The sequence below is a fragment of the Mandrillus leucophaeus genome, unplaced genomic scaffold (genome assembly GCF_000951045.1).
Source record: "Mandrillus leucophaeus isolate KB7577 unplaced genomic scaffold, Mleu.le_1.0 Scaffold69, whole genome shotgun sequence".
NCBI classification, from domain to species: Eukaryota; Metazoa; Chordata; class Mammalia; order Primates; family Cercopithecidae; genus Mandrillus; species Mandrillus leucophaeus.
In genome coordinates, this window is record NW_012107474.1 from 1,028,219 (window position 1) to 1,047,378 (window position 19,160).

General features: G+C 45.0%; 2 protein-coding genes across 2 annotated transcripts in view; one reads left to right on the plus strand and one right to left on the minus strand.

Annotated features, from left to right (window-relative positions):
* TSPEAR (thrombospondin-type laminin G domain and EAR repeats) overlaps window positions 1-19,160 on the plus strand; it is a 216,983-nt gene that overhangs the window by 75,561 nt on the left and 122,262 nt on the right. The window lies entirely within an intron of this gene.
* On the minus strand, window positions 8,646-9,380 carry LOC105555524 (keratin-associated protein 10-1-like). Its single transcript, XM_012002504.1, has one exon. It carries the CDS (start codon window positions 9,378-9,380, stop codon window positions 8,646-8,648), a length of 735 nt encoding a protein of 244 aa, XP_011857894.1.

Consider the following 19,160-nt stretch of genomic DNA (forward strand, 5'->3'; position numbering starts at 1 on the left):
TATGTCCCCTGGAAACCCGGCATGGTTGGGCACTGGAGACTGGTCCACGTGCCTCAGCTTAGCTCAGCATCCATGACATTCCTATCACAGCCCCGAAGGAATCGTTGGGTATACAAATGAAGATATGAACGGCCAGAAAGTACTTGCAATCTCCATGACAGATGGAAGATTAATGTGAAAATTTTAAAGTCCTTACCACTAAAACAGGATAAGATACAAAAGAATTGAATACAAAATTAAAAATTTTAAATTTCCAATAAGCCTTAATGAGATAAACAGCTAGTTGATCTCATTAATAACTAAAGTTTCTCAGATTTAAACACACACCTCCCACCTGTAAGAGCAAACAAGATTTAAAATGCTGATAGTATCCAGTACTGCGGCGCTCAGGGCTTCATTCTTAGAAACCCTTGGCAGGTGTAATTTTATTTAAACTGTGATCAACCATAACATAAAATTTACCATTTTACCCATTTTAAAGTGTGCAATTCAGTGACATTTAGCGCAGCCACAATGTTGTGCAACCATCCCCACTACCTAGTTCCAGAACTATCTTCGCTCCAGAAGGAAACCCGTAGTATTAAGCAGCCACACCCAGCCCCTGGCAACCACTGCTATTCTGCTTTATTCCAACCACTGCTATTCTACTTGTCTCTATATGGATTTGCCTGTTTTGCACATTTCATATAGATGGAGTCATAGAATATGTGGTCTCTGTGTCTAGCTTCGTTCACTGAGCATGTTTTCAAGGTACACCTGTGTTGGGTTATGTTTCAGAATGCCATTCCTTTTTATGGCTGAATCATATTCCATCATAATGACACCACATTTCATTTATCCGTTCATCTGCTGATGGACTTTTGGGTTCTTTTCAACTTTTGGCTACTGTGAATAGTGCTTCTATAAACATTCTTTTTTTTTTTTTGAGACAGAGTCTCCCTCTGTCACCCAGGCTGGAGTGCAGTGGCACCATCTCAGCTCACTGCCACCTCCACCTCCTGGGTTCAAGCGATTCTCCTGCCTCAGCCTCCCAAGTAGCTGGGATTACAGGTGTGTACCACCATACCTGGCTAATTTTTTATATTTTTGGTAGAGGTGGGGTTTCACCATGTTGGTCAGGCTGGTCTTGAACTCCTGACCTCAAGTGATCCTCCCACCTCGGCCTCCCGAAGTGCTGGGATTACAGGCGTGAGCCACTGTGCCTGGCCCTATAAACATTCTTGTACACGTTTTTGTTTGAACACCTCTTTTGGAGTGGGAACTGATGAGTTGTATGGAATTCCATGTTTACATTTTGAGGACCTGTCAGACTGTTTTTCACAGCATTTGTACCATTTTATATTCTCACTAGCAATATATAAGCATTCCAGTTTCTCTTTGTCCTTGTCAATATCTGCTACCTTCTATTTGTTGGTGCATGTGTGTATTAAATTATAACCACCTTAGTGCGTGTGAAGTATCAATAGCATGTCATTGTGCTGTGGATTTACATTTCCCTAATGACCAATAACATTGGGCTTATTTTCCTGCATGTATTGGCCATTTGCATATCTTCCTTGGAGAAATGTCTATTACAGGACTTTGCCTGTTTTTAAATTGGGTTGACTTTTTGTTGTTGATTTGTAAGAGTTCTTTATATATTCTGGATGTTAGCTCCTTATCAGAATTATGATTTACAAGCATGGTTCTCCCCTTGTATGGGTTGTTTTGCTCTCTTTGTAGTGTCCTTTGATGCACAAAACTTTTTAATGTTGATGACATCCAATTTATCTATTTTTCCTTTTGTTGCTTGAGCTTCTGGTGTCGTATCTAAAAAACCGTTGCCCAATATAAGGTCATGCATATTTACTCTTATGTTTCCTTCTAGGAGTTTTATGGTTTTATCTCATATATGTGGGGCTTTGATCCATTTTTAGTTAATTTGTTGGTGTGAGATATAGTGCAACTTTATGATTTCGTGTGTAGATATCCAGTTGTCCCAGCACCATTAAAACAATTAGAGACAGGGGGTTGCTCTTTTGCCCAGGCTGGAGTGCAGTGGCACAGTCATAACTCACTGCAGCCTCAAACTCCTGGACTGAAGTGATCCTCCCACCTCAGTTTCCCAGGTAGCTGGGACTACAGGTGCACACCACCATACTTTGCTAATTTAAAATAATTTTTTTTAGGGACCAGGGTCTTGCTATGTTACCCAGGCTGGTCTCGGACTCTTGGCCTCAAACAATCCTCTCATCTCAACCTCCCGAGTAGTTGGGATTACAGGCATAAGCCATCATTTTATAACATTTATGTACCTAACATCAGTTATAAACATTTATGTACCTAACAATTATAAACATTTATGTACCTAACATCAGACCCCCAAAATATACCAAGCATAAATGGACAGAATTGAAGACAGAAATAGGCAATTGCAGCTCAACAATAATATTTGAAGACTTCAATAAGTCACTTCCAATGATTAAAAAAAATTTTTTTAAATAGAACTAGATCAAAGATCAATAACAAAATAGAGAACTTGAAGAACACTATAAACAAGCTAGATCTAATATGGCCATATATAAAACACTGAACCCAACAACAGCAGAATACACATTCTTCCCGAATACACATTCTTCCCGAATACACATTCTTCTCGAATACACATTCTTCCCGAATACACATTCTTTCCGAATACACATTCTTCTCAAATACACATTCTTCTCAGTCCTCCAGATTAGACCATACGTTAGTCCAAAAAACAAGTCTCAATAAATTTAAAACTATTGAAATCGTAATGTATCTTCTCTGACCACAATGGAAATTAGAAATCAATAACAAAAGGAAAACTGGAAAATTCACAAATGTGTGGCAATTAAATAACACACACTTAAACAACCAGTTGATGAAAGAAGAAATCAAAAGAGAAGTTAGAAAATACTATGGGAAAAATGACAGTGATTATATAACAAACCAAAACTTATGGGATACAGCAAAACAGTTTATGGAGGGAAATTTATAGCTATAAATGCTTATGTTAAAAAACAAGAAAGATCTCAATTCAGTAATCTCACTTCACACCTTAAGGAACCAGGAAAAGGAAGAGCAAACTAAACCCAAACCTAGAAGAAGGAAGAAAATAAAGATTATATGTAGAATAAAGGGAGCAAATAAAGAAATTGAGAATAGAAAAACAATAGAACCAATGAAGCCTAAAATTAGTTTTTTGAAAGCAACAATAAAATTTACAAACCTTTAACTAGACTAAGAAAAAAGAGAAGGCTCTAATTATTAAAATCAGAAATGAAAACGGGAACATCACTACTGACCTATATAAATAAAGAAGACTATAAGAGAATATGTGAACAACTGTACACTAACACATAATATCAATACAATTTATTCCATTTAAGCATGCTTAGTGATATTACATACATTCGTAATGTAGATAACCTAGATGTAATGGATAAATTCCTATTAACATACAAATTACCAAAACTGATACCTTTATTAGTGTTTTTTATTTCTTTTCTTCTTTTTCTTTTTGAGATGGAGTCTCACACTGTTGCCCAGGCTGGAGTGCAGTGGCACCATCTCGGCTCACTGCGACCTCTGCCTCCCAGGTTCAACTGATTCTCCTGCCTCAGCCTCCAAAGTAGCTGGGATTACAGGTGCCCACCACCACACTCGGCTACTTTTTTTTTGTATTTTTAGTAGAGATGGAGTTTCACTATGTTGGCCAGGCTGGTCTCGAACCCCTGACCTTGCAACCTGCCTACCTCAGCCTCCCAAAGTGCTGGGATTACAGGTGTGATCCACTGCACCCAGCCAGTTCTTTCTTTCTTTCTTTTTTTTTTTTTTTCTTTTGAGATGGAGTCTCGCTGTGTCGCCCAGGCTGGAGTGCAGTGGCCGGATCTCAGCTCACTGCAAGCTCCGCCTCCCGGGTTCACGCCATTCTCCTGCCTCAGCCTCCTGAGTAGCTGGGACTACAGGCGCCCGCCACCAAGCTCAGCTAATTTTTTGTGTTTTTAGTAGAGACAAGGTTTCACCATGTTAGCCAGGATGGTGTCAATCTCCTGACCTCGTGATCCACCCATCTTGGCCTCCCAAAGTGCTGGGATTACAGGCTTGAGCCACCATGCCCGGCCGACTCTTTATTTCTTAATATGGCTTCAAGTTACTGTCTAGTACCCTTTGATTTCATCCCGAGCTGTCATTTTTTGTAGGGCAGGCCTACTGGCAATGAACTCTCTCAATATTTATTTATTCAGAAGTGTCCTAATTTCTCCTTTAGTTTCGAAGAATCATTTCACTGGACATAGACTTACTTCTTGGTGGACGGTGTTTTCTCTTTCAGCACTTTAAGTACAACATCCCATTGCCTTCTGTTCTTTATGGTTTTTGATGAGAAATTGGCTGTTAATCTTCTCTCTTCCTGCTCTCAAGATTTTCTTTTTGTCTTTGGCTTTCAGTAATTTAATTTTGTCTTTCTGTGTGGATCTTTTTGAGTTTATTCTACTTGAAGCTCATGGAGCTTCTTGAATGTGTAGATTCATAAGTTTCATCATATTTGGGAAGTTTTTGGCCATTATTACTTCAAATATTTAAAAAATTATTGTAGTAAAATACACATGAAATTTATCCCATTTTAAGTGTACCGTTCAGTGATATTAAACACATTCATAATGCAGTGCAGTCAGCACCACCATCTGGCCTCGTAACTTTCATCTTGGAAAACTGAAACTCTGTCCCCATCAAACACTAACTCCACATTCCTCCTCCCCACAAGCCCCTGGCAACCACCATTTTACTTTCTGTCTCTACCATTTTTCTTCAAATATTTTTGAGTGCTCCATTCTCTCTCTGCTCTTCCTCTGACTCTGCTGTTAAGTGTGCTGTTGGTATGTTTGATGTTGTCCTACAGGCCAGTTAAACTCTGTTCATTTTTAAAATTCTTTTGTTTTTGTTTGTTTTGAGATGGAGTCTCACTCTGTCCTTCAGGTTGGAGTGCAGTGGCATGATCTTGGCTCACTGCAACCTCCGCTTCCCTAGTTTAAGCGATTCTCCTGCCTCAGGCTCCCAAGTAGCTGAGATTACAGGCATGAGCCACCATGCCCAGCTATTAATTAATTTATTTTATTTTTCTGTTTGCTGTTCTCAAACTCCCAACCTCAAATGATCTGCCTTCCTCAGCCTCCCGAAGTGCTGGGATTACAGGTGTGAGCCATCATGCTCGGCCTCTTTTGGCTTTTATGCCCTTCCGACTGGAGTATTTCACGTGACCTATCCACCTGCTCTCTAATTTTTCCTTCTGTCTGCTCAAATCTGCTGTGGGGCTTCTCTAGCAAAATTTTCATATCAGTTATACTTTTCAACTCCAGAAGTTCTATTTGATTCCTCTTTATAATCTCTCTCTTTATTGATATTCTCTCTTGGTTGAGATGTTGTTTTCTTCTCTTTGTTCTTTTGCCATGGTTTCCTTTAGCTCTTTGAGTATATTTAAGAGAGTTAATGGAAAGACTTTGTCTAGTAAATTCAATCCTGGGCTGCTTCAAGGACATTTTTTACTAATTGGCCTTTTTTTTTTTCTGTGAATGAACGGTACATTCTTGCTTCTTTGCATGCCTCATAATTTTTGCTGAAAACTTGACATTTAGAATATTATAATTTGATAATTCTGGATGGCAGATTCTCTCTCTTCCCTGTGGTTTGTTGTTGCTGGTTGCATGGCTAGTAGTTTTTTGTTTTGTTTTTAAGTGACTTTCCTAAACTATTTTAGTAATGACTATACTCTTTGTCATGAAGGGGGTCACTATTCCATTTGCTTAGTGCGCAGATAGTAATTTGACAGAGTTTCTTAAACACCTGGAGTCAAAAGATGTTTTTTTCCCAGTCTTTGTAGCTGGGCTCTGTGTGTTAGTCCACACCCTGAGCGCTCACCTGGGTGGTTTGTGACTCTGCCTTCCCCTTCACTTCCTGCCTTCCCCTTCACTTCCTGCCTTCCCCTTCACTTCCTGCCTTCCCCTTCACTTCCTGCCTTCCCCTTCACTTCCTGCCTTCCCCTTCACTTCCTGCTTACTCAAAGCCTGCAGTTCAGCCAGAGGTGAGCACTGAGAGCTTCTCAGGTCTTTTCTGTGCCCCATCATGGGCATGCGTGGGGGTCTTGTAGACTCCCAAGAATATGTGGAATCTTCCAACACCCTTATTCCCCAAAGTGTCTAATTTCTCAGCTCTTCCTCCCAGGTTTTTTGGGGTGTCCATTGTTTTCCCAACAGATATCCTTTGCCCAGGTGGCAGTGACTGGTTCATTTACCTTTACATGTTCTGACCAAGCCTCTGGTAGCTGCTTCTCTGGCTGGAGGGAATCTGAGTTGGTAAAAGAAGGCAAGCCCTGTGTGTTAGTCCTTCTGGAAGCCATCACTACTGTGCTCCTCCCCTGCCTTGTTCTGTTAGATCTTTGGAGAAAAAATTATTTACCTTCACATTTAACTTCCCCAGGGCTTGTTCCCCCTCCGCCTACCACAGGATGCCCCTGCCCTCAGAACATGACTGGAAAGCCCCTCATCAAGGTCTCCAAGAACTCCCATTCCTAAATCCTGAGTTGGTTTCTATCACTGTGAGTGTGTGTACTACGGACCCTGAAGCCCTAGGTCACTCTCCATACCACTCAGGAAGCCTGTGCAAGACGCTCCTGACCCCCTCGACAGCCCTGTGGCCCCCACTTTCCCTGCACCCATCCCTGTGTGGCCTGTCTCTTCCAGCACAGTTGCCTGGCCTGCGCTCCATCCCCACCTTCCCCATCTGGACGTAAGCCATGCTTCCTGCGGCGGGACCAGCGAGAATTCCCATTAGGAGCCAGGCACTGGGGACAACAGGACGCCTAAACAGGAACCATTTGGTGGGTGTCTGAGGTCTCTGGACAGCGTTGTTCAGTGGGTGAAGGGGTCCATGTGAGCAGAATTTCCCCGAGGGCCGTGTCCCTGTCCAAATGTCCATCCTTGCAGTTTATGGACAGGGAGTGCCTGCCCCAGCCAGGCGCCACTGGGGTCTTCAAGGAGCAGGTGGCCCCACTGCCACCCTCACTCCTGCCTCAAGGGCCAAAGCCACAGCCCCCTATTATGGGCTGACTTGTGATTCCCCCGAATTCACATGTTGAAGTCCTAAGTTAAAATTAGGTCCTATGGATGGGCCCTAATCCAATGACTGGTGTCCTCGTGAGAAGAGGAGAGGAGGGCAGAGACACACACAGAGGGACAGCCCCATGAGGACACAGGGAGGAGACTGTGTCTTCAAGCCCAGGAGAGAGGCTTCGGGAACCAGCCCTGCCACACCTGGGCCTCGATTTCCAGCCCCAGGACTGTGAGGGGCCCCATGTGTGTGGCTCGAGCCCCCAGACCGTGGACTTTGTCACAGCAGCCTGAGCTGACACATGCAGCCCCTCAGGTGTGGGGGTCCTTTGTGTCCACAGAGTATGGCCGAGGCCTCAAAACCCGACTGTGTTCTCCTAAGGCAAGGAGAGTGGGCAGCATTGCAGCCTCAGGTCATGGGGCGGGGGGCGTGGGTGAGGACTGGAGGGGACAGTGTGGCTCTGGCCGTCTGCCTGTCCCGTGGGAGGAGCTAAGAACCTGCCCCCAGGAGGCCTCCTTCTTGCTCTCTGGTCTGGACACATTCCCACATTGTTGTGGGACTCCTCTGTCATCGGCACCCTGAGACCTTTCTGTTCCCATGGGCCCTCCGCCCATCCAGCCCAGCACAGGGAGCTCTGGAGGCCACGTCTCTGTTCTCTGCTCTGCATCCCAGCGGCAAGCCCAGGGTTGGAGCAGGGGGCGTCCTGAGTGTCTGTGAGTGTGCGCAGGAGGCCAGGATGGCCGAGCTGTCTCCGAGTGGAACTCCTGAGCACCGGGGCAGCTGGAGCCCAAGCCTCCATACCCGCCCCCACTGCCCGTCTCCCACCTCCCAGCACAACTGGAGCCTGCCAGCCCCTGGGATAGCCCCAACCCTTGCCATGGGAAGGAGCTGCTTCTACCCACGGTGAGTGGGACATTGGCCTGAGCCATGTAGTGTCTGTGGGATTCAGTCAGTGAGCAAAGCTTTTGGGCTCCACAGGACCTGGGAGGGGAGCCAGACAGCAGAACATGCCACAAGGTGGACAGGAGCTTCCAGGTGTCACCCAAGAGCCCCCCACATCCCCCCGGCTGGAGATGTAAAGAGATCCACAGGGCCCAGCCCCCCAGAGCCAGGCCAGGCCCACTCTGCCCCATCCCGCCCTGGATGTGAAGAGTCAGCACAGAGTCAGCTGGGGCTGCAGAGGCTTTATTGGTGCCCAGAGGCAGAGGGTGACACTCCTGGGTGCGAGACCTGGGTCAGGAGGGCCCATACCCGACCAGCAGAGGGTCGTGATCTGCAGCCAGGAAGCGCCATGAGGAGTAGTCAGGGCTCGCCCACCCTGGGGGAGGTCAGGGAGGAGCCAGTGAGCATCTCAGACCCCACCCCTGGGCTGGGCAGCTGTGGGTGGGGATGCTCCTTCTCTGTGTTGAGCTGTGCTGAGGCTGGGTGGGGTGGGAGGTCAGGGGCTTCCAAGGGCTGGAAGGGAGGTGGGGCCTGAGCCTGGCTGGCCCTAGTGGACATGGCCATCAGCAGCTGGACTTCTGGCCCGAGGAGAGGCTTCAGCAGGCCGGGCGGGAGCACGCGGGGCGGCAGAGGAGGGACACACAGGAGGCTCGACGGCAACAGCTGGGCTGGCAGGAGGAGGTGGGGGCACAGTAGGAGGGCACAGGCACACAGCAGATGGACCTGCACACAGGGCGGCAGAGGAGGGATACGGAGGAGGAGGGTCTGCAGCAGGAGGTGGTGCAGCAAGCCGGCTGGCAGCTAGACTGCTGGCAGCATGGAGAGGAAGTGCCAGAGCAAACAGGCACACAGCAGATGGGTTTGCAGCAGACAGACTTGCAGCAGACGGGCACACAGCAGGACTGCTGGCAGGGGGAGGAGGTGCAGCAGATCGGCTGGCAGCTAGACTGCTGGCAGCATGAAGAAGCCCCACAGCAGATGGGCACACAACACACAGGCTTGCAGCACACGGGCTTGCAGCAGACGGGCACACAGCAGGCCTGCTGACACGGGGAGGAGGTGCAGCAAGCCGGCTGGCAGCTAGACTGCTGGCAGCACGAGGGTGTGCAGGAGCTGGTGCAGCCTGATTGGCAGGGATTGGGCTCACAGGCCGCCTGGCAGCAGGGGCTGGACACACAGCTCACTGGGGTACAGACCAGGGTCAGGCAGGAGGCTGGGGCGCAGCAGCTGGGGGCGCAGCAGGGGGGCTGGCAGCAGCTCTCTGGGCAGTCATCCACCTGCCAGGAGTCAGTGCAGGCGCTGGAGCAGAGGGACATGGTGGACGCGGCCATGCTGGGGTGGGGAGGTGAGCTGGGGGAGGTGTGACTGTGGGAGTGTGTGAGGTTCTTGGGGCTCTCCGGCTTTTATATCCCTCCTGGCCTTGTTGTTCCAGGGCCCACAGCCTCCCCTTCCTTGTAGCTGAGAGGCGGCGTCTGTTATGCTTAGGGGTGTTTGTTTGCTGGTGATATTGCCCAGCTCCCAAATCTCCTTTCACACCTGGGCTATAGCCTGTCACATGTGGAACCTCAGGGGTGGGAGTAGGGGTGGGCCTGATCCCAGCTGGCTTCTGGAGGCAAGGAGGGCTATGGGCATCCGCGGGTGGGATGTGGGTGGGATGTGCCTGGGGCCATCCTTGGTTGCTGGGGCATCGTCCAGCACCTGCTGGGAGGTGCTGGGGCACCACCCGGCAACCTCAGGACACGGGCTCCCTCTGCAGGAAGCCAGCCCTTAGGAATTATTTCGCGTGGTGCAAACCCTTCCTGTAGCATGGTCCTTCCCCCGCTGCACCACACAGGACTCGCCAATTTCTAATCCCCATGGCCTCTGTGCCTCCTGCCCTCTGTTCACTGCCCACCTTGTCCTTTGCTTGGGAGGCAGCAGGACTGTTCCAGGGCCAGGATCGTGGGCTCAGCCTGCTCCTTGTTCAGACACAATGACAGCATCCTGGGCTGTGGTTTTGGGTTCTGAACCTGTGAAGTGGCTGTGCTGGGCAGCAGGCGACCACCAGCCCTCACCACTGCTGGAGCCATCTCCTCTGTGTGCCCGGCACTGCAAGCATCTTTTTCTCACCAGCCCTGCCCACAGGCCCCATCACACACCCCCAGGTCAGCCACAGGCAACTCTCACGGCAGCACGATCTTTGATGATGAATTGTTGTCACCACAGGGCATAATGAAGTCCCGAGCTTCTCGCCTTCTTAAATGGCCCTGATCACTTTCCAGGGACATTGCTACCCACCAGCTAATTATAATATTGATTGTGATTTCACATTTTTATTTAAAAATTCAAGTACACATATGCATATTTCATTGTAAAATAAGACATATTACACGATGTTGAGTAGAATGTCTTTGTTGCTCTGAATCTGGCAAAGCCGGAAACGACTTCTCATTCTAAAAATAATGCTAACCTTCTGGGTCAGACCTGTCCCCACAGGGCTTTCTAAAATAAGACAGAAGCTGACCAGCTATGGCCGGCTGCCACACCCCACCAGTGCTGCCCAGGTTGTAAGAAGCAGGCTGTGGAGGCAGGGGTGGCCCTTCAGCCTTACGCAAAGTGTGGTGTCCCAAGGAGAGAGTCCTCCAACTCTTGTCCCTGGAGGCATCTCCTCTTTGAAGTGGGTCCTCACTGAAAAGGCAGAAGCAGCCGGTAGAAGCACAGGATCACTGGAGCAGCCGGAGAGAAGGTGCAGCAGGGGCCAGTGAGCCCCACAGTGGTGGCCCTGCACATTCCTTCCCCCGTCCCCATCCCTGGAGGAGATAGAGCCCAAAACAGGGATAAGAGGAGCAAGGAAGGAGAGGCCACGTCCCTCCCCACGGCCTTCCCCGAGGCCCCCACAGACGTGCGTGTGGGAGCGCTGGGGATAGGACTGGGTTTCAGATGGGAAAGAAAAGTTTGAACTGGTCCATTTGGGGTTGTGGATTTGGTTCTGCTCTTAAAGGCTATAATAGCTTTATGATGCGCTTCAATCATCGATAGTTCAAGTCCCATTATCAACATTTCTTTTTGTAAAAAAAAATTTGTAGAGACCAGAGTCTTGCTATGTTGCCCAACTGGTCTTGAACTCCTGGGCTTAAGTGATCCTCTTGCCTCAGCCTCCCAAATTGCTGGGACTACAGGCACGAGCCACCATGCCTGGCCCATCATCAGTATTTCTGTGCCAAGTCTCCTAACTTTTCTTGCTGATTTTCTTTGCTGTCCTCAGCTCCCATTATTCAAAGATAAGTTTCATGTGGGCAGGAAGTGTGTTTATCATGTTCACCACTCAATCTCTGAGGGCCTAAAATAATGCCTGGAATAGGGAAGATCCTTCATAAAAATGGGCTGAAATAATAAATGTTTTTGGAGAAATTATTGAAGAGGAATTCTGAGCTCTGAGAACGATTCCACTGTGCCACCTTTTTCTTATGCTGTATAAAACTCTCTGTCAAGTTCTGTTTTCGTGTGTGGGGAATTGGCTTACATCAGACTGGCCATCTAGCTGAGAAAAATTAGGAAACCTGGTTTAACAAACAAAATCTGTATTTAAGGGCACCAGGAGGCACCAAGACAGCTGAGACTTGAGTGAGTGAATCACCATTAGAGGGAAAGTGTACCGAAGTGATTCCAGTATTTCTTGTGGATTTTCTTATTGAGGCATTTACTGATTCACAGACCACAGCCGTGAGGCTGAGGCTGAGCACAGCTTTGAGTGGGTCTCATGCAACTGGAAGACAAAAACAGAGAGTTCAGGACCTGACAAGGGGGAGGGATTCTGGTAAAACAACAACAACAACAACAACAAAAACAGACTTTCAGTTGGAAACAGTGAATATAAGTGAAAGATTACTCCCTAGGATGAAGGAAAAACCAGAAAGAAGAATGAAGCCCACCTTTAAATCAGCTCGTATTCAACTCATGTAATTTGTCCATAGCCTAACTGCCTCCCAGAAACTAAAGTGATCTCTTCTGGAGATGGCAGCATCAACAGAGGCTCAAATCATCTCAGAAATTTTCATGAAGTCCTGGATTCAGTCAAAAATTACTAGGGATACTAGAAGACAAACCAACTGACCAAAGGACCAAGAGGAAAAAACAAACAAGAGAAACAGATACACAGGGCCTTTAGATATTAGAAGTGTCAAACTGGAATTTAAAGTAGTGCTGATTAGCTTGCTCGGGAAAAAATGACAAATGGAGAATTTCAGTGTCAAACTAGATTTATGAAATGGAATCAAACAGAAATTCTGGAAATGAACATAATAGCTGAAATAAAGAACTAAGTAGATTAGCTAGACAACATATTAGACAAACCCAAAGAGATAGTGAAGAAAGGGAGATGAGGAAATGTCAAGCCTGAGTACAGAGATGGGAAAGAAAAGAGGGAAATAAAGAAAGTGGAGTAATAAGCATGTCCTTAGGTTGTAAATAATTATGAATATAAATGGTTGAAATCATAGGAGATGAGTAAAATAAGGGTAATAAAATATATGAAGGTATAATAGACAAGAAGTTTAAAGTGATGAAAAACATTAACCCATAGATGCAAAAAGCATTTAAGAATCTTGAGCAAGGTGAATACAAAGGAAACTACACCTGTGCATATTGGGGCAGAAATCCAAAGACAGAGAAAAATTTAAAAACAGCCAGAGGGAAAAAAAAAATACTACCTTTAAAGAAGCAACAATAACATTTACAGATGACTTCTCAGTAGGAATGATGGAAGCCAGAGGATGATGGAATGATATATTTACTGTCTGAGAGAAAAGAAGCACCCAACTAGAATTCTACACCTGGGAAGAAGATCCTCAAAAATGAGGACAGGAAAATGACGTTCTCTGGATGCTGACAGGATGTGTCACCAGCAGGATCTGCACTAAGGAAAATAAAAAGATAATTAGGCAGAATGAAAATGATCACAGATGGAAGCAAGAAGTCAAAAAGGAAATGAAGTGTAACAAAAGGAGGACACACATGGGGAAATCTAAATGAATATTTACTGTATAAGATGTCTTAGAAGTTGTAAAATATTTATAGAAATAAAATACATGGCAAGAAGATCACAAAATTCAGGAGGGGGCTACATGAAGTTAAAGTGATCTTAGTACACTATACTCTCTGGGAAATAATGTAAGATCTAATTTACATTAGACTTTAAAAAGTCATAGATTCATGTTGTAATCTCCACTAGAGTAATCAAAGAATATACAACTTAGGAGGAAGGAGATGAGTGTAGTGGGTTGAATCTTGCCTCCCCAAAAGTCATATCCACCCAGAACCTTGCTGTGTTAGGCTGGTCTTGCATTGCTATAAAGAAATATTTGAGACTGGGTTGTTTATAAAGAGAAAAGTTTAGTTGGCTCATGGTTCTGCAGGTTGCACAGGAAGCTCGGTGCTGGCATCTGCTCCGCTTCTGTGGAGGCCTCAGGGAGCTTTACTCGCGGTGGAAGGTGAAGGGGGAGTGGGCATGTCACATGACAAAAGCAGCAGCAAGAGAAAGAGAGTGGAGGATGGGAGGTGCTACACACTTAAACAACCAGATCTTGCCAGAGCCCCTTCACTATCGCAAGGACAGCAGTAAGTCATGAGGGATCCACTCCCGTGACCCAGATGGCTCCCCCCAGGCCACACCTCCAACAGTGGAGATCACATTTCACAATGAGATTTGGCAGGGCCATAGAACCAAACCATACCACTCACAATGTGACCTTACATAGAAATAGGGTCTTTGCAGATGTAGTTAAAATGACGTCATACCAGGTTATAGTGAATCTTAAATCCAATGACTAGTGTCTTTATAAGAGAAAGGAGAAGGAAGTTCAAACACACACACAAAGGGAAGAAGGCATATGACAACCAAGGCAAAGATTGGCGTGAGGCAGCTATAAGCCAAGGGACGCCAAGGTTTGCTGGGAGCACCAGAAACTAGAAGGGGCAAGGACAGATTCTCCCTTGGAGCTCAGAGAAAGCCTGGCTCTGTGGATACCTTCATTTCAGGGTGCCTGGCCCTCAGAACTGCGAGATAATACATTTCCACTCTTATAAGTCACTTTTTTGGTGTCATTTGCTGTGGCAACCCTAGGAACTAATATGGTGAACGGAACATGGTGGAATAACAATCTCAAAACACTAGATCCACAAACAGTAAAGCAAGGAGATAAAAGGGAGTAGATTCCTTGCATAAGCAAAAACCAAAGTGAGATGGGAGGTTTAAGCTCAAACGTATCAGCAAAGCCCCACATTCTTGCCAGTCTGCACAGCAGGTATGTTGTTACTTTAGTCAACACAGCTGTATAGAGAGAGTCACTGGGGTTTAAGTTTGCATTGTCCTGATGACTCATGATGTGGAGCGTGTTTTCATGTATTTATTTGCCATCTGTATCTGCTCTTTAGTGAAGGGTCTATTTAAGTCAATTATTATATGGCAAAATACTAAGCACCATGGGGTTCCATGCGTATAACATTTTGGAAAAGGTAATAGTAAAGGGACCAAAAAAATATCTGTGGCTGCCAGGGGCTAGGATGGGGATATGGAATGACTACAAAGGGCCATGAGGGAAATTTATGGGATGATGAGAGGAGTCTATGTATTGATTGCGTTGGTGGAGACACAACTATTTGTCAAGACACCAAATCCACACAACAGGAAAAAAAAAATACAAATATCCTATATTGATTAAATAACTTGAATCTAAAATTAAAAGCTTTCCTACAGAGCCAACTACAGACCCAAGTACTTTCACTGCTGAATGTTCTCAAACACCTGGGAGAGAAATAATACCAGTCTTAAATTTGTCAGCTTATTTTATTAGGCTGCCATAATTTTCCAGACCTTAGGAAGTGAGGCCTGAAGTATTGGCCTCTAGTGAGAGCAACTGAGGAATGTTATGTGCTGCCCTGGGGGCCACATGGTGACCTGGGGACATGATGGCCCTACTGGGGAGGGGCAAGTCACAGGCCGGGAAAGGAGCCTGATGAGGAAGCCACTGTCATACAGACTGATCAGCAGGGGCTGGGCCCACAGGACATTATGTAGTGATTAAAGTCCATCCATCAATAAGATATACCAATTATAAATATATACACATTTAACATCAGATCACCAATGTATATGAAGCAAAAATGGACAGACTTGAAGAAAGAAATAGACAGTTCCAGTTCTACAATAAGAGTTTGAGACTTCAATAAGCCATTCCTCTAATTAAAAAAGTATAAAATAACAGAACTAAATTTTTATTCAATAAGGAAATACAGAACTTGAAAAATGACATAAATCTACTAGGTCTAACAGATATATGCAAAAGCACACAACCCAACTACAGCAGAAAACTCACTCTCCTCAAGTTCACATGGGACATTCTTCAGATTAGACTATACCTTAGGTCACAAAATTAGCCTCAATAATCTAAATTGACTTAAATCATACAGAGTATCTTCTCTGATTACAATGGAAAGAAACTAGAAATCAGTAACAAAAGAAAAGCTGGAATTCACAAATATGTATAAACTAAATAGCACACTTTGAAACAACAAATTAGTCAAAGGAGAATTCAAAGAGAAGATAGAAAACTCTTGGAAAGGAAAGAAAAAGAAATCACAGTAAACCATAACTTATGAGATGCAATGAAGGCAGTACATAGAGGGAAATTGATAGCTATGAATGCTTACATTAAAAAAATAGAAACATCTCAAATCATTAATCTAACTTTACACCTTAAGGAACCAGAAAAAGAACAAACTGAATCCAAATTTAGCAGAAGGTAGAAAATAAAGCCTAGAGCGCAGATAAATGGAATAGATATTTTAAAAATCAATAGAGAGAATCAGTAAACCAAAAAGTTGGTTCTTTGAGAAGAGCAGCAGATTTAACAAACCTCTATCTAGACTGATTAAAGGAAGACAGATTCAAATAACTAAAATCGTAAATGAAAATGGGAACATCACTACTGACCTTACATTAATAAAAATAATTATAAAGGAATACTATGAATATTTGTATCCAACAAATTAGATAACCAAGATGTAATGGAGAAACTCCTATAAACACACAAACTACCAACATGGCTACCTTTGCTGTTGATCTTTCTTCATTCATATTGCTTCAGGTTACTATCTACTGCCCTTCTATTTCAGCCTGAATTAGCATTTCTTGTAAGGCACAGCTTTCAGCAATGAGCTCTCTCAGGTTTTATTTACCTCAAAATGTGTTACTTCACTTTTGAAGGATCACTTTGCCAGATGCAGACGTCTTTTTGGTTATTGGGTGCTCCCTATCCCTGTGCCCAAACCCACCATGTTAAATATGTCATCCCACTGCCTCCTGGCCTCCATGGTTTCTGATGAGAAATCCGCTGTTAGTCTTCTGTCCCACTGCTTTCTAGATTCTCTCTTTGTTTTGACTTCTGAGGGTTTGATTATACTGTGTTTCTATGTGAATCTCTTTGAGTTAGATTGATGTGTTTCCTCAGTTTTGGAAGTGTGGGCCATTATTTCTTCAACTATTTTTTCTGCTCCCACTGTCTCCCCTCCAACTGGAAATCCTGCTAAGTGTGTTTGTGTGCTTGATGGTGTCCCACAGGTCTTTTCAGATTTGTTTTTTTCTTCATTCTCTCATCTGCTACTCATTTTCTCATCTACTCCTCAGACTAGAATACTTTAATGGATCTATCTTCATGTTCACTAATTCTTATAGATGCTAAAATCTGCTGTTGAAACCATATCATGAGTTATTTATTTCAGTGATTGTACTTTCCAATTCCAGAATTTCTATTTAATTTCTTTTTCAAATTCCTCCTATCTCTTCAATTGATATTCTCTATTTGGTAAGGCATTATTCTCCTGGTTTATCTTAATTCATTGTCTGTGATTTTATTTAGTATTTTGAACATGTTTAAGAGAGTTGATTGAAAGGCTTTGTCTAGTAAGTCCAATTCTGGGCTTCCTTAGGAAGATTTTCCATTAATTGCATTTCCTCCTCATGAGTAGCTCATATTTCTTGCTGCTTTTGCATGGCACTTGCCTCTGGTGAAAACTGGACAGTGACTATTACAGTGGGATATTTCTGGGTATCAGGTTCTCCTCCCTCTGAGCAGTTTTGCTGTTGCCGATTGTTGTGGATTGTGGTTGTTTTTGTTTGTTTCTGTCAGTTTTAAAAATAGTTTCTTCATCATGTGTGCTCACTGTTCTGTTAGCTTAGTGCTGAGACAGTAATTTGACAGAGAGTTCATTAAACCCCTGGAAACAAAAAATATTTTTCTTTAGGGTTTGTAGCTGGGCTCTGTGTGTTGTCCCACACCCTCAGCACTCAGCTGGGGAGTTTGCAACTCTGCCTTCCCCTTCACTTCCTGCTTGCACCTTCACTTCCTGCTTGCACCTTCACTTCCTGCTTGCTCAGCACCTGAAGTTCAGCCAGAGGTGAGCATTGAGAGCTTCTCAGCTCTTTTCTGAGCCATGTCATAGACATGCATGGGGGCTTTCTGGACTCTTAAAAATATGTGGAATCTTCTAACTCCCTTATTCCTCAAAGCATGTCATCTCCCAGCTTTTCCTCCCAGGCTTTTTGGGAGTTTTCAATGTTTTCCCAACTGATCATTTTTGACTTAGGTGTCAGTGACTTGTTCATTTACCTTTAAACGTTGTAACACACACCCTGCATATAGCTGTTCCTCTGCCTTGAGAAAGTCTGAGTTGGTGCAATAAGGCAAGCCCTGTGTGTTAGTCCTTCAGGGAGCCGCCAGACAGGTCGAAACAGACAACTGCACTGCCTTGCAAACAAGGTCCCCTCTGCTTCCCTGGCAGCAGCACCCCACACCAGGAACGCCGGCTGCTGTCCTCCTGACTGCCACCCAGCTGGGGATGGGGGATGGGGCAAGGGGAAGTTAAAATCCACAAGCCTCTCCTATTGGGCTCTGTTGCTTTTACTTGATTGTGTGTTCCCTTGCTTGCTGCAAACCTTCGACTGCTTTCCAGAGTTCAGATAAAGTTGATTTTACCAGGTAGTGTTTGTCTGTTTGTTTTTGTTTGTGTATTAGTCCTTTTTCACACTGCTATAAAGATACTATCCAAGATTGAGTAATTAATAAAAGAAAGAGCTCTGATTGATTCACAGTTCCACATGGCTGGGGAGGCCTCAGGAAACTTACAGTCATGGCGGAAGGCAATGGGGAAGCAAGGACCTTCTTCACATGGTGGCAGGAGAGAGAAGAAAGTGAGACCAGGAAAAACTGCTTTATAAAACTGTCAGATCTGGCGGATCACGAGGTCAGGAGACCGAGACCATCCTGGCTAACATGGTGAAACCCTGTCTCTACTAAAAAATACAAAAAATTAGCCGGGCGTGGTGTTGGGTGCCTGTAGTCCCAGTTACTGGGGAGGCTGAGGCAGGAGAATGGTGTGAACCCGGGAGGCGGAGTTTGCAGTGAGCTGAGATCCGGCCACTGCACTCCAGCCTGGGTGACAGAGCGAGACTCGTCTCAAAACAAAAACAAAAACAAAAACCCAAAAAACTCTCAGATCTGGTGAGAACTCACTCACTATCCCGAGAACAGCATGGGGGAAGCCATCTCCACGATCCAATCACCAGGTCTCTCCATCAACACCTGGGGATGACAGTTCAAGATGAGATTTGGGTGGGGACACAAAGTCCAACCATATCTGTTTGTTTTGCCAGTTTCCGATGTTCCGTGGAGGGACAGGCCCTTACAGTTACCCACTGCACCATTCCCTCTGTCATCGGTCTTAGCAGGCAGTTTGGACACTCTTTTTGAGGGTATTTCTAAGTATCTTTGTGCATTCAAAATCTGCTAACACTCCAGCTTAGAAGTGCCACTTTTAGGAATTTAGGCAAACACGTACCTGAGTGTGGAAAGGTATATGGTGGAAACACCCGCAGAAGTGTCATTTGTAATAATTAACAACTGGAGAGACATTCAGGGCCATCCACCTGGCATTGCAGCCATCAAGTGCAGCGTGTCCACACTTTGGAACACTGTGCACCTAGCTGAAGAAAACCTTAAGATATTTTTCTTTATTAAATAGGCAAAGAAAGAATAATGTGTGCCCCTGACATTGTGATTGTGTAGCTGTTAAGAAGT

What these genes read in the sequence shown, in the direction of transcription:
- LOC105555524 (XM_012002504.1), bottom strand. Translation starts at nt 9,380, where the DNA reads ATGGCCGCGTCCACCATGTCCCTCTGCTCCAGCGCCTGCACTGACTCC.